The sequence below is a fragment of the Pristis pectinata genome, chromosome 5 (assembly GCF_009764475.1).
Source record: "Pristis pectinata isolate sPriPec2 chromosome 5, sPriPec2.1.pri, whole genome shotgun sequence".
Lineage (NCBI taxonomy): Eukaryota > Metazoa > Chordata > Chondrichthyes > Rhinopristiformes > Pristidae > Pristis > Pristis pectinata.
This window is the reverse complement of record NC_067409.1, coordinates 99,503,709-99,519,546: the sequence shown is the minus strand read 5'-3', so window position 1 is coordinate 99,519,546 and position 15,838 is coordinate 99,503,709. Positions and strand designations below refer to the sequence as shown.

The 15,838-nt window shown below is 38.4% G+C and overlaps 1 protein-coding gene across 2 annotated transcripts in view; it reads right to left on the bottom strand.

Moving 5' to 3' along the window:
• atp2c1 (ATPase secretory pathway Ca2+ transporting 1) overlaps window positions 1–15,838 on the bottom strand; it is a 92,659-nt gene that overhangs the window by 56,022 nt on the left and 20,799 nt on the right. For both annotated transcript variants that reach the window (XM_052015495.1, XM_052015494.1), the window contains exon 2: window positions 3,461–3,571. In XM_052015495.1, the coding sequence (XP_051871455.1) occupies window positions 3,461–3,571 (111 nt within the window). The remainder of the gene's footprint in view (window positions 1–3,460; window positions 3,572–15,838) is intronic.

The following is a 15,838-nucleotide window of genomic DNA, read 5'->3' as shown; positions in this document are numbered from 1 at the left end:
ATTTTGTATAAACCTCAATAAGTATTCTTTGTTAGGCAATTACATTGAGAAAACCTTCCCCCCTCCCCTTCCACCAAACAAAGCAAAATTTTCCTGCAAAAAGGTGACAAAATGAAGTTTCTCCATATTCAAAATGGATCACATTTCAAAAAGGTCCTTTTTACTAAAATGTACATTATAATTTTTTTTAAAAATGGGCTGAATTTTGATGGGTTTTGCCAGCAGTTACGTAGTTAGTATTTCCCAATTAAGAGTCCCAGTGAGTTCTGGACTCCTCCCCAAATGTGGTAGTCCTGACCTTGGAGCTACATCATCTATTTGAGTCCATCAGTGGTAATGATTGCAGAGATCCCAGCAGTCATGCCAGGAAATCTGGTCTTGGATCCTGCACAAGAATCTCAGACCAGACTCCTCAGCTTGAGTGCCAGGAATCAGTTCAATGCTCATTGCATAGCTGTATGCAAGGAAAGGCAAGAATAACACAAGTTACTCCTATTAAAAAAAACCTTTAATGATATACCTAGTGTTTTAATTAACTAAATTACTTGTATCAGTCTTAATAATTTTAAACATCTCTGAAAGTTATAAAAAGTTATAGCTTTGCTTTGTCTTTTGACAAAGCTTGTCAAGGGTTGGTGGGGATGAGGCTCATTAGTATGCCATCCAAAATAAAGATCTTGCCATCAAACTCCAGGGATGATGATGATCTGAAGTGCACACACAAAATAATTTTGCAGTATCATTTAAAATTTCATGGTTGACACTGTTATGTCCCAACACTCAGGAATCTTGGTCAAAAAGACGTAAACAAACAACAGTACATCAACACAAATATCTGAAAAGAATAAAACAACATGCTATTAACAATTAAACCTTCAATTAGTGTAATAAAAACATACTTTATGAATATTGACCAAACGAAATATACAAGACCCTAAGGCGTCATGACAGGGTAGACACACCTTGTAGGATTGTAGGATAAAGGACCTCTGTCTCAAAATAAGGGCTCAGCCATTTAAGGCAGGTGAGGAAATTTATTCTCTCAGGACGGTCACTAGTCTATGAAACATTTCTCTAGATGTAAAATCTTCTTTACAGCAGAAGCAAAAGGATAAAAGGTTACCATGGGTATACAGAAAAGTGGTGAGCTTGCAGTTAAAGCAGCCATAATCTTATTGAATAGCAGAACAGGGTAGAGTGGCCAAGTGGTCCACTCCTGGTCCTAATTCAAGTGGTCGTAATGGCTTTGCTCGTCAGGGTGGCAGTGGGAAAAGCAAAGAGGAAGTATTGACATTAGTGCCTGGATGACAGTGATGCTGGCAAATCAGAGCTTGACAGAGCTTCTGAAATTTAAGGAGAGGATTCTTCATGTGATTGTTTGAGGTGGCTGATCAATGAGGCTTAAAAAGATGTTGATGGAAATCTGGACAACTTGTTTCTCCTTCATCTGATAAAGCTTCTTACAGCAAGCATAGCATTTTTCATCATGCAGCCACATCAAATGCTGCACCCCATATTGGGATTTCTGCCATTGAAGATGACCATTTCTTTCTTGATATAGCAGAATGGCTCCAAAAGCCTGAACTGCTTCAGTGTTGGTATTATGTTGGTGGCTTCTTTTCCCTCCTGTGTAGCTCAAGCTCTAAAAGATCCTAGTTTACAAGCTCTTCACCATGAAATTCCAATAACTCTTTCACATCATCCCAGTCTACTCCATCAAACCCAGCTTCATTCGTCAGCCTGACCATCTTCTGAGAGAAGTTTCAAATCTGCAAACCTATGCGAGTCATGCAAAATTCCAACCATAGTTTGCTCAGCACAACATTCATTGTTGCCTGGTTTATATCATTGCACGAAACACAAATGTTGTCTTGAATTGAACCTCTTCCAAAGTGACCAAATAGTAAGTTTGCCTTTGCTGCACAATGACATGCTGCAGATTGTAAACCCTGAATGTAGTGTTAGTTCCCTCGTCCATCTGTTGTAACAATGAAGTGAAATGGTACTAGAGATCAAAAACATTACCTAGATATTGTCTGCTATGTCCTTGATGTTAATTGGTTGCTCAGACAATGATCAGGATTTGCAGAATATGGTTTGATGAAGGGAGACACAATCCTGGAAGAATAAATGGCATCATCCAGAATTTTGTGTTCAACAGCCAATTCATGGGAAGATTGGCCTTAGAAAACCCAAGGCCCTATATAGGTATTCACAATGGTAGATTCAGAGAGGCTTAAGTTTACAGTCAACCTCATCATTATCTCCAAGGTTATTAAGCTGGTCTTAACTGCCATCAAGTCCAGAGAGTGTTTTTTCCATCCTTCAAGATGCAAAGAGCATTCTTTCCAAAAGAGCCCACTTGCATCCATGTTCAGCACTTGCTTTGGAGACTAGCTACCTTCCTCAATGATTCATTTCAGCTCCTCTCAGACAGGAAAGCCTTCTGCACAACAGTCCCTACGCTTGTTGCTTCCCCCACAAGACAGACATTACATATATACACTCAATGAAATGTTCAAACCAGCCATGGATGGCCTTTAATGCATTGGCACATTCAGAAATCCATTACCCCATTCCCCCCACCCATAATCTTCCAAATCTTGCCATGAGAATTGCACTTTTTCCTGGATAATCAAACATGGGAACATGCAGTTGACTGTAATCTTCTGATCACAATATTAACCCTTCTTCCATTCTCTCCATTATAACATAACAATGACGTGTTCTTAGGAAAGTCTTCAAACTGAAACATCGACTTAGTCTCTCTTGCCACAGATTCTGCCTTACCTGAGTGTTTCCAGCATTTTCACTTTATATTTTCAGCAATACAAAGGGTCTTTGTTTTTATTTCCATTGTATCTCTGACCTTCATTACACATAATACAATTCTGGGAGTAATACTCTGATACTAAAAATTTCTATTCTATCCGTGTTGTTAGGATTATTTGCACCATGCAAGAACTTCACGAATAACTAATATCCACGAAAAGCTCATCTTCACATACATCCAGCCTAGCATTAATAGTTAAAGTGTAATTATTTCTCTCTAAATTAAACAAAATATCCATACAGAAAAGGAATTACCACAGCACTAAGCAGGTTTGAACATGTCACAATCTAAGGTGTCAGTTCAGTGCCATCCTCAGATCTGCAAACATGAAGCCATCTTGAAGGATGCGCAGAATAAATTCTAATGAATCCTGACAATAAGCAGAGCACTACAATCCCAAAGTCAAAATGGCATAGAAAGAAGTACTGCACGAAACGTATAATGGGTGGAGATTCCAATGTTCCTCATTATATTAAAAACTTTGTAAAACCTAGGGAAAGTACCCTAAAAAGACAATGGCATCGTAGCAAGTATTTGTGAATGGCATGTTCATAAATCAAGCAATACAATTAAATACAGAATTCCTTCAACCCCATTTCCCTCACCCCATAGTCACACACACTTTACCTGCAAAATACTAGCAACTTCATCCACAGGTAGTTCACTTGCCCTCCTTGAAGACAACACTGGAATCATTATTTCATTTTCACTGTGGTACAACTCCTCAGATCCCGGAATCTAAAGTACCAGATAAAAGAAAAAGAGGTTAAAATGTCATGGAAGTAATCTTTAATGCAACTTAAAAATCTTGGACACTTACTTTTATAATATGCAATAATAGTTCATTTTTGCACAGCCTATTCAAGCTTGACCATATGACATTGAGGATTAACTAATATTAGCACAGCTGCACTCTATGCATCCTGAGGCCATTTTAGAAACACAATGAAAATTAACAATACTGATGCTCAATAATTTTAAAGAAGTGTAACTATTTCTCTTTCGATTAAGTATCCACAATACTGAGTTCAGGCTGACCAAGTTAAATAATGCAGGCTTAAACATGTCACAATCTACACTAACATTCAGTGCAGTATGAAGAGAAAGTGCCATCATTCAGATTAAAGACAGGCCTACATATACTGTAGATGCAGCACAATGATGGAGAGCTGCTACCTCACAGCTCCTGCAGTCAGTGCAGAGTTTCCATGTTCTCCCAAAGAAATGCAGGTTGGGAGATTAATTGGCTACTGGAAATTGCTCCTAGTGTGTAGGTGAATGATGGAAATCTGGGGAAGAAATTGATTGGAATGCCGGAGTAGAAAAAGTGATTAATGTAGGATTCAGAGAACAGGGTGCTTAATGGTCAGCACAGACTTAGTTAGCCAAAGGAACCTACCTCCATGCAGTACGACTTTATGATAACATTCAAAAGCACCATACAACCAATGGACTACCCTTTAAAATGTAGTCACTATAATGTAAAAAGTGCAAATATCAATTTGCACACAACAAACTCTCACATACAATATGATACTAAATGCCTCCTCTTGTTTCATAATGCTGAATGAGGGATTGTTTTGGCCAGGACAATGGAGATATTTCTCCTATTCCTCTGCAAAAAAAGTACCATGGGATATTTTATATTCACCTGCAAGAGCAGATTGGGCCTTGGTTGAGAATATCAAATGACACCTTCCACAGTTCAATAATAGTTTGGTACTGCACTGAGATCAGCCTCAATAGTTCCATGGTTCAGGGAGGAGTGTGCAACAGACTCGATCACAGCTGTCAAATGTTAAAACATGCCCATCTGATTGTTCAGTTGGATATAAAAAGGACTCAAAACACTTTATGAAAAGGAGGGAGAGTTTCCAGGCCAATTTTCATCATTCAGGCAACACCACCAAACCTGATTAACTGTTAATTTATCTCACTGCAATTTATGGGCCCTCATGAACATTTGCCTAAATTGTGGCAGATGCCATGCTTAGAAAGTAGTTCATTGGCATGTCCCAAGATTGAGATAGGTACAGTACAGATACAAGTTATTTTATTGGATTTATTTAGTGTAGGCCACCAATTCATGAGGGCCTACATTCCATGGCATAGCAAGGCCTGCAATTATTGATGCAAAAACAACTCGTTTTGCAAGTTCTTTAATCTTTATATGGTTACCAGCAGAAACATCACACAACTGGAAGGAAAATATTAACCTCTGACAGGAGTGCACACGTTTTCACTCACTCAAGTTAATGCTTAAACCAAATTAACCTGACATCCTAAAAACTAGCAAATAAAATGTGACTAAAGAATGCTTAAAAATCTACATAGGAACTTGTCTGTGGGAGCACTAAAGAGAAACTTGATATATATTTTATTAAAAACACAAGGAATGTGGATGTTGGCAAGGCTAGCATTAACTTGAGAAGGTAGCAGTAACAATGCTCTTAGCCTACTGAAGCATGAAGGTACTCCTATAGTGCATTGGGTGGGGAGGTTTAGGATTTTGACCTTTCAATGGTGAAACCATGATAATAATGTTACCAAATTAGAATGGGATGTGTCTTGGTGGGAAAACAAGGTTATCCAGTTTGGCAAGAATTAATGAAATGCAAAAAAAAATTAAAAGACTACAGGATGCTGCAACACAGATAGATGAATCCGCATATGAAACACAAAGTTAACACTGCAGGTTCAGTAAGTAATTTGGAAGGTAAATAGAATGTGAACCTTCACTGGAGGGAGGGTGGAGTGTGTGTATGTATGTATGTATTTATTTATTTATTTAGATGCATATAAAAAATATATATCAAAAGAGTAACCTTGATACAACTATACAGGGTATTGACAAAACCACACCAAAATGTATAACCTCACATTTAAGCCTAAATACAGGAGACATGATAAAATACAAAAATTGGCAGCAACGGGTCTATAGTCACTGGAAAATAGAAAGAGGAGAGATAATTTCATTAAAATACAAGAAATTTTGAGGGACCTTGTAGGATAGGTTCCTTCTGGAGAGGGAATCTAGAACTAGAGAGCATGGCATTAGAATGAGGGATCATCCATTTAACATGAAGGGAAGTGAAAAGGAATCTCTTCCCTTCTAAGTTTGTAAGCTTTGGAGAATAAGACATTGACTATAATCAAGGCTCCGATAAGACTGATTTGGGATCACAGAGAAATTAAGGGTCACATGGAACAAAGGAAAATGGAGCCAAGCCCAAGATCATATCAGCCAATACCTTTTTGGATGATGGACTAGGCTCGAGGGGTTGTCCTTTCTTTTTAAAACTGTTATGAACTTGCAGAGGTGGTGTTCATTTTGTCTGCTGCCCTTGTTCCTTCCGATCATCGAGACTACAGGCTTGTGAAAGCCTGAACAAACCTTGGTGAATAGCTACAATAGAACTACTGGATGATGTAAACTGCAGCTATACTGTAGCACCGGTGAGAGGAGGTAACTGTTCAAAATCATGTGAAGACAGGTGCCAATCATGTATGCAAGACAGCTGCACGAATTAAACTTTAAAAATATTATTTATCTGATGCACACAGCCAAATTTGAAAATACAATTGTCAAACCAATATATTCATGTGCAGATATTTTATATACATCATAAATTACTGGACTAAGGCAGGTTCTGTTTGATGTTCCAGCTGGTCTGACCCATTTCAGTATTTACAGCACTTTGTTTTTAAGTTATAAGTGTCATAATTCTCAAATTATTTCTGCCCTTTCCTTGAGAAATAAAAATTTAAGGTCTCCATTTAATAGAACAGGTCAAAATTACATACGTAGAACTATCTACATGTTACTTTGATGAGTACCACTTTTCAATGGGAAATAAAACAAAAAATACACTTCAAATAGCTCAAGCTTTCGTGAAAGTTTAATGATTCTTTAAAACAGTATTTTACCTATACATTGAAGGCATATGGTCAACTGTACATAACCCAACAGGCAAACTTGACTTTGGAAGTACTTCATAGAAAAATTATGATACCAGGAGCAGACATTTTGTCCAAGCACTCAGCTCATGGGTCTGAATGTAACAGTTCTTCAAATATACCAATACTTTGTAACTAAGAGGATTTCTGTCTCTACCTGCTTTTCAAGCAGAGTTCAAGACCTCTACCACCCTCACCTCCTCCTTATCTTCTACTTTATTATTTTAGCAATTAAACTATTTTAAAATCAATGCCCCAAATTTTTTGTAACTCTCTGCCAAGGGAAATAGGTTCCTCCTACTTACCCTATTTAGATCTGTCATAAATGTATATACCCACATCTCCACTCAGCTTTCTCTGTCCCACAAGAAATCTTCCCTAGCCTCTCCAACCTTTTGTCAAGAGCTAAAATTTTCCAATCCTGACATCTCTTCTGCGCCCTGCTCAGTATAATAAGCTTTCTTGTAAAATGGTGACAAGTACACACAGCATTCAGTCTGTAGCCTCATTAGCATTGAATAGAGCTCCAGCATAACCTTCCTTTTATATTTCAGCTAAAAGAAAACATTGTATGTGCCTTTTTAATCACCTTACTGACCTACCTTTCAGCATCTGTGAACATAAACTCCAAGATCTTTTGTTTCGTCAATACCCTCCTTTGTTTTGTATTCCCTTGCAACGTTACACCTGCCCAAATGCAATGCTCCTCACTTTTCTGTCCAACTGACCAGTAAGATAAGATATCTTTATTAGTTACATGTACATCGAAATACACAGTGAAATGCACCTTTTGCGTAGACTGTTCTGGGGGCAGTCCGCAAGTGTCGCCACACTTCTGGCGCCAACATAGCATGCCCACAACTTCCTAATCCGTACATCTTTGGAATGTGGGAGGGAACCTGGGAACCCGGAGGAAACCCACGCAGACACAGGGAGAACGTACAAACTCCTTACAGACAGCAGCTGGAATTGAACCCGGGTCACTGGCGTTCTAATAGTGTTATGCTAACCTCTATACTACGGTGCCTGCCCACCTTCCTCCAGTCTAAAGCTTTTTTCCACACTGTTAACCACATTGTCAATTTTTGTACCTTTTTTATCATGTCGCCTACATTTAGGCTTAAATCAAAAAGAAAGCTGTCATGTGCCGAGTTCTGGGGAACGCCACTGGTAACAGCCTTCTGTCATAAAAACACTATCAGCCATTGTTCGTTGCTTCCTGCCACTAAGTCTATCTCATATCCAAATTGCCAGTCTAACTTGGATCCCCTGGGCTTTTACTTTTCTGACTAGTCTGTCAAAAGCCTTGTTAAAATCCACGTCGGTGATATCAAATGCATTGCCTTCATCAAATTCAATTAAATTTGATTGTCCCTGAAATAACCTGTGCCATTTTAAGAAGGTTTAAACTGTCTCTTATAAATTATTGGCTCCAAAAACTTGTTCAAAGTTAAACCAAGTGGCTTGCAATTACGGTTTATCCGGGAACATATCCTTGGCCTGGTAACATATCCACTTTAAAAAAAAATGCTAAACCTGTAAGTTATTCTTCTCTTACTGTGTTTATCCCATTCAATACTTCTGCGGGGAGTTAAGTGGCAATGTGGAGAGAGTGAATTAGTGCATACTTGATAGTTGACATGGATTTGATGGACCAAAGAGCCTGCTTCCAGACTGTACGACACATCCTTAACATGGTTTCACTTTGGGGCCAAAAGTTAATCAGAGTTTGAACACTGGCTTGTTAATACATCGTCTCTTTCATTAACACCAAAAAGACAGTACATTCAACAAAGCTATTGTAGTAGCAAGCTTGGAATTGGATAAGAAAACCCTGAGTAAGATTGATTTTGAAAGGGTAAAGGAGTTTATTTTGTTGTTATTCTCTTACCTAGAATTTCAAAGTAGTTATACTAGAAATTAACGGTCCTAAAAAATTCTCAAACACAGCTGAATCTAAATATTCAGGTCCTCCCCAGCTTACAACAGGGATCCATTCCTGTGAACTGTTCATAACCCAAACAGTTCGCAAATTATTAATGTGGCCACGAACTGAGTTCCCACACGGCAGTAGATCCAGCCTGCCAGCCTCCCAAGTGCTCTTTCATATGTACAGGCTGCACGTAGGTCAAGCATTCATAAGCTGCAGATAGCTGACTTTAAACAGTGCTATAAATAACAAACAGGCCATTATAGTGGTAAATAAACATTTCACAACTTAACACTTCCCAAGGATAATTATATGTTGCTCAGGATCAATTCATTAGTACAAATAATTAGTTTTGAGTAGTACAAACATAGAACACAGAACATAGAACAGTACAGCCCACGATGTTGTGCTGACCTATATAAACCTACCCCATGATCAATCTAACCCTTCTCTCCTACACAGTCCATAACCCTCCATTTTTCTTATATCCATGTGCCTATCTAAGAGTCTTCTAAATGTTCCTATTGTATCAGCCTCTACTACCACCACTCCCTGCAGTGTGTTCCAGGCAACCACTGCTCTCTGCATAAAAAACCTACTTCTGACATCTCTCCTAAGCTTTCCTCCACTCACCTTAAATGGATGTCCTCTGATATTGGCCATTGCCACCCTGGGAAAAAGGTGCTGGCTGTCCACTCTATCTCTGACTCTCACAATCTTATACACCTCTATCAAGTCACCTTTCATACACAATAAAGTAAAATCTATAATATTCAAACAGAATAAAGAAAAATCTATAATACAAATTGGTTTTGAAAGTAATCAGCTGAGTACTACAACCATATTGTAACTACAAACTGCATTTCCAAGCAGATTCTATAAACGTACCAAAAGTTAAAAATATAGTTTTAGAAAAAAAAACAGCATTGTCAGATTTGGCCTTGAAACCATGATCTTGTGACTTGTCAGCATTACAAAGTGGACCCATGTCAACGTTAATTGAATACCATTATCCAACTGTGGACAATAGTCACATTTTTTTTTGCTATGACAGTGGAGGGAAAGTATTAAGGCCACTTATAGTTATACAAGTATGGGACATAGTTCCAACATTATGAGTTACCCTAACTGTCCTCCTTTCTTTGCATCATTGTCTCAATTTCTTCATAAACTGAAATATTTTAACTAGATTCTTTATTATTTGGTTTGCAATTCGATGTTTGAATCAAAACATCGATGTTTTGATGTTTGAACAAAAGAAATACAGAGGAATTTGTTAAAGTTTACGAAGATTATCTAGTGAAGGTAAAATATTGCATGGAGGCAAATTAAACAGGGAACAAAGTAAAATTAGGAGCAACCATTTATCAACTTGGGCAACTCTCCCACACATATCACTATAATTGATGCTACCTCTTGATTTTCTCTACTTTTGCCAAATGAACACAACAGATGAAATACAAGAAATCTCATTCCAACATTTTATATTCTCTTTTGACATAGGTGGTGATACAGCTGGTCATCCAAGTTGACTCCCAGAGCAATCCCATTCCCCCACTTATTTCCCTGTACCTATTCTCTCTCACATGCCCACTACTATATTCCAATACTCACCCACTACATCAAAGATGATTTACAGCAGTTAACCTACCACCAGCAAGCATTTTGGATGTTGGAAAAAAATGAGTACCCAAGGAAAAACCATGCCATCACATGGAAAATGTGCAAACTTTACACAGTCAACACAAGAGGTCAGGATCAAACCTGGAGGTCCGAGGCAACAGCACCATCCTCTGTGCCAATTTTCCACCACTAGTACAATAAAACATTCTTGAACGTGCCATAATCCACATTAAGTATGGATTCCTAAATCCCAGGTGCAATACAATTTGAAACCATCCTCTGCAAAAGTATAAGAGAGTGGCAACAAAGGTTCAACAGATTGATTTCTGCAACATCAAGTGGAGGAGGAGAGATGAAAGAAACTCAGCATACTCTCTCTTGAATGTAAAAAATAAAGGGAACTCATTGAAATTACAAAATTCTTACAGGGTTGAGATTCAGTTGCTGAGTATATTCAAAACAGAATGGATAGGTTTTAGACATTAAAGGAGACAGGAGATATGGGGTTGGTGCAGGAAAGTGACAGCAATGTAAAAGATCAGCCACAAACTTATCATATGGTAACACAGGTAGGAGGGTCCAAGTGACATAAACCTGCTTCTATGTTCCACACTCTAAATGCACAATATTCAACCTCATTCACAAATGCTTAAAAATAAAGCAGCCCAAGCCTGCACAAAGAAATAACTGAACAACAGGTAAGCAGAGGTTGAGAAGCAGAACTTAATCATCTATCCTTACATTCAATGCCATTACTATTGTTGAATTCCCACCATCAATATCCTGAGGGTAACAACTGAAACTTAATTCGAATCAGCTACATAAATGAAGTGGCTATAAGGGCAGATCAGAGGTAGGGATATCCATTTGAGGCTGACATGTGGAGAATAAAAAAGGAATAATAAACAAATTGTTGATGATACCAAGTGAACAACAAAATAAGAACATAAGGTTGCAAGTGGTTGTACAAAGATTGTGCAAACGGTCAAAGAGACAAACCTTTATGTAACTAAGTACAGCAGTGTACCTTGGATACAATACTGTCACATTGGAAGTCGAAATAGTATTGGGGTGTTGGAGGAGATCCAGATGAGCAAAAGGGTGTAATTACAATTACATAAGGCATTAAGAACTAGTTTGCAAATGCAAAAACATGACCAGAAAGATTACTGGGATACGGAAGCATCCAGGACAAAGGCAACGTGATTGGCACCCCATCAACCTCCCAAAATATTAACTTCCTCCATCATCAGTGCACAGTAGCTGCAATGCATACTACTTACAAACAGCACTGTCGTTATTTGTCCACTCCAACAGGTCCTCCAAAACATTCAACTTCAACCACAAGGAACAAGGGCAGGAAGTACATGGCAATGCCACGGCCTGCAGGTTCCCTGCCAATCTCAGACCATTCCGATTTGGAAATAGATCATTAGTCCTTCACCATTACTAGGTCCAAATCTACGAACCACCCAACAGCACTGTGGGGTTATCTTCAGCATACAGGCGACTCCTATATTAGGGAAGTTCAGTTAACAAAAATTCACCCTGAATTCACAAATCACTGCCAAAAGTATCTGGAATACGGAATAAAAATTCATTCCCACAAAATTTAAGAAAATAAACAAACAATTTTTATTTTTTTTCCAACTCAGGTTTCTTGATGTATATTCAGATGACGCAGTTTTCAAGAAAAACAAAACACCACACCATCCCCACCCACATAACGCAGGGTTTGCCTGTACTTGTTTTGCTTTCAACTATTTCTCTATTCCCCTTAATAATCTCTTCTGCCCTTGTCCCGATGGGAGCCAGATACTGTTACTGCTCTTCTTGACAATATTATAAACTTCTTAATTTTTTTTTACTAACCTTATTCAGTCACAGATGGATCATTTTTCTTGAGTTTTCTTTTTCACTCTAACATACATTTACTGAAAATTTTGAATTATTTGTTTAATGCCTGTCATTGTTTACTATCAGACCTTTTAGTCTAAATCTCCTAATTTACCTTGTCCATCCTTACCCAGTCTCTGGGACTCCAGAGCTAGAGCAACATGGTTTCCTCTTTACTGCCCTTTGAAATAGCCGAACAAGCCACTTAACCCAAGAACAAAGACAAATACTTCCCTCATCATTACAAGGAAAAAAGGTCTGGAATATAAAAGCATGACCATTACATAAAATAATGAATGTAAGGAAAAGTGAATCAGAATCGGGTTCATTGTCACAGACATATGTTGTGAAATTTGTTGTTTTGCAGCAGCAGCACAGTGCAAGACATAAAAATTATTATAAGTTACAAAAATAAGTAAATAGTGCAAAAGAGAAATAACAAGGTAGTGCTTATGGGTTCTTGGACTGTTCGGAAATCTGATGGCAGAGGGGAGGAAGCTGTTCCTAAAATGTTGAGTGTGGGTCTTCAGACTGCTGTACCTCCCCGCCCCCCCCCCCCCCCCTCCCACCGATGGTAGTAACGCAAAGAGGGCATGTCCCAGATGGTGAGGGTCCTTAATGATGGATACTGAGGCACCATCTCTTGAAGATGTCCTCGATGGCAGGAGGTGTTGTGCCCATGATGGTGCTGGTTGAGTCTACAACCCTTTGCAGCCTCTTGCATTCCTGCGCACTGGAGCCTCCATACCAGATGATGATGCAACCAGTCAGAATGCTCTCCACCAAACATCTATAGAAATTTGCAAGTGTCTTTGGTGACATACCAAATCTCCCGAAGCTCCCAATGAAGTAGAGCCGCTGGCATGTGCCTTCTTCATGATTGCATCAATGTGTTGAGCTCAAGATGTTGACACCTAGGAACTTGAAGCTGCTCACTCTTTCCACCACTGACCCCTCAGTGAGGACTGGTGTGTGTTTTCCTCGACTTCCCGTTCTGAAGTCCATAATCAATTCCTTGGTCTTGCTGACATTGAGTGCAAGGTTGTTGTTGTGACACCTCTCAACCAGCCGATCTATCTCACTTCTGCATGCCTCCTCATCACCTTCTCAGATTCTGCCAACAACAGCATTTTATTTAAAGGCATGACATCTTGCCCAGTACATCAGAAATGCCCAAAAACTTGAATGAGAACTAAAGGTGGTTTGGGAGCCTTTATTATCTTTTTTGCAATTCACTTTGCAATCTTTGGCTGTGTGCCAACTAGATTTCAGCAGCATTGGATTACCCGTTTCAGACCTGGAGAAGCTAAGACCCTATTAATTTGGCCAAAATTCAACTTTGGGCAACAGTTGCTTAAGTGTTCCAAGTTTTCATGCCCCAGAAAGGAGGAAATAGGAAGTTCAAAGGAAAACTCCCTTTTATGGATACAAACGAGGATCTTGCATGGTCTTTGCATGGGACACTTTAAAGCTTTTTTTTGTCTTGAAGACTATTTAGTTTATAGTTTATCTACAATTTGTGTCTTTCCCCACATCCCCACCACACCACAATGAGATTCCTTATAACTTGGGGTCATATTCTGCAGAGAAAAAAATAATTATTGTACTCAAAAGGTTGTGGGACTCTGGAATCGTCTATACAAAAAGTTATGGCAGTCCAGACCATTATCAATTTTTGAGCCATATGGGAATCAACAAATGAAGGGATATGATTGAAAAGAGCAACCAATGCAGCTGTGAGCCAATCTAATTACATGCCAGAGCAGGTTCAAAAGTTTATATGACCTATTCCAGCTCCTTCCTAATTCTTATGCCACATTCCCTCAGTCACTTCACACTGGCCTTTTAGGAAAAGATTGTTGAAGGTATCACTGCAACTGGAAAATAACTCATTGTCTTTAAGCACCATGACGGTGCATACAGCATCATCAAATAAAAAAAGTCAAATCAAATCATGGATTATGTTTCTGTTGTATGCAGAGTAAATTTGTTGCCAGTCTCTGCTTAGGCAGCTATGTTAGAGGAAAAAGAGAGGAATGAAAACAAAGTCCACTGATCTTTCAGCAGCAAAGCAAAACTATTTAATGTACAGAGCTGGACTATCCTCAATCAGGCCTGCCTTCCACATTCACACCACCCACCCGTTCCCTTGGCCACATGGGCTTTTCGCAAATCCACCCACAAAGCAGAGCGATAAATGAACAGCGTCCATGATCCAGGCCATAGATTCTGACGATCAGCGTCATTTCAAGCAGTTGAAATAAATCGAAACATAAATTGTAATAAATTTAAATTTTCTGGCAAACAGATTATTCTCTTGTAAATCTGTTTTAGCAAGTCTCATTTTAGCAACTAATTAAAAACCAATGCAAAGCTTAAGGGCCGGATGTGAACTACAGCAAACCAGCAGTTCTTCGTGAAACCACCAGCTAACAAACAAAAAGATCTGGTGCATTCAGATATTTTCTTTGTATGATGTTGTATAATAAACCATTTCCCTTTTTTATTTCATTAAATCCTTGCAGTACTATGCCTTGAACATTGAAAAGAAACACACACAAATAAACTCCTAGCATAAGGCTATCAACAGTTTGATCTTTAAACTGATTACATGGAAGACTTTATCTACTGCAAGACACCTGCAAAATAAAAGAGCTACTTCAGTAGCCGCAATATCCCAAGATTAAGCTGAAACACAGGACACAAACAACAATTATGTTCACCAACCAAGAGATAGCCATTTTACAGAACTGTTTCTGTACAATATTTTGCTCAATTGCAACTTCATAGAATTGAAATTATGGCACCGAGGACAAATAGTAATTGTAAACCACACTTGGTACAGAGCCAGAGATAGAGTGATAAGATACAGTTATAATTTCCATGGTATACCCTGCAAGGCAGATACAAATAAACATTTGCCCTGTGAAACAAAATTTAAATTAAAGAAGGATTCTGCAGTCTACCTGCAATCTTATTGCCACCAATTAATTGGTTTGTAGTACAAAAGTTCTATACAAAATAAGATATCTTTATTAGTCACATGTACATTGAAACACACAGTGAAATGCATGGCTCAGTAAAAATCACCTAAAGCTAAATATCTACAATAAATATTTAAATAATTTTGCTGAGAAATCTCAAAATTGTTTATATCTTTTCTTTGACTAAATTGTGACAACACTACAAATTTAAATGTCATGAGGAAAATTCATCTTGAAATCTACCTGTCTTATCAGGTGCAAAATTTCTATCATCAAATCTCGCTGCTTGATCTACAGGAGTTTTCAGTCCCAGTTAATGTGAATTACAGACTGAAGCAGCTTATTGGATTCTGCTGCAGTGAAATTCAAATGGCATGGATTTGAGTTAATAAGGTCAGACCTGCTTTTAACTAGGTAAAGCTAGATTGTCCCTTGTGATTACATTCAAGTACAAGGCCTGCATTTTCAAAATCAAATTAATTATGTTTAATATTCATTTTAATTCCCCTTTTCAACACAGAGACATACCAGAACAGGCGTTTCTTTGGCCCAGCTAGTCCATACTGACCAAGGTGCCTTCCTGAATTGGGCACATATCCTTCCAAACCACACTGC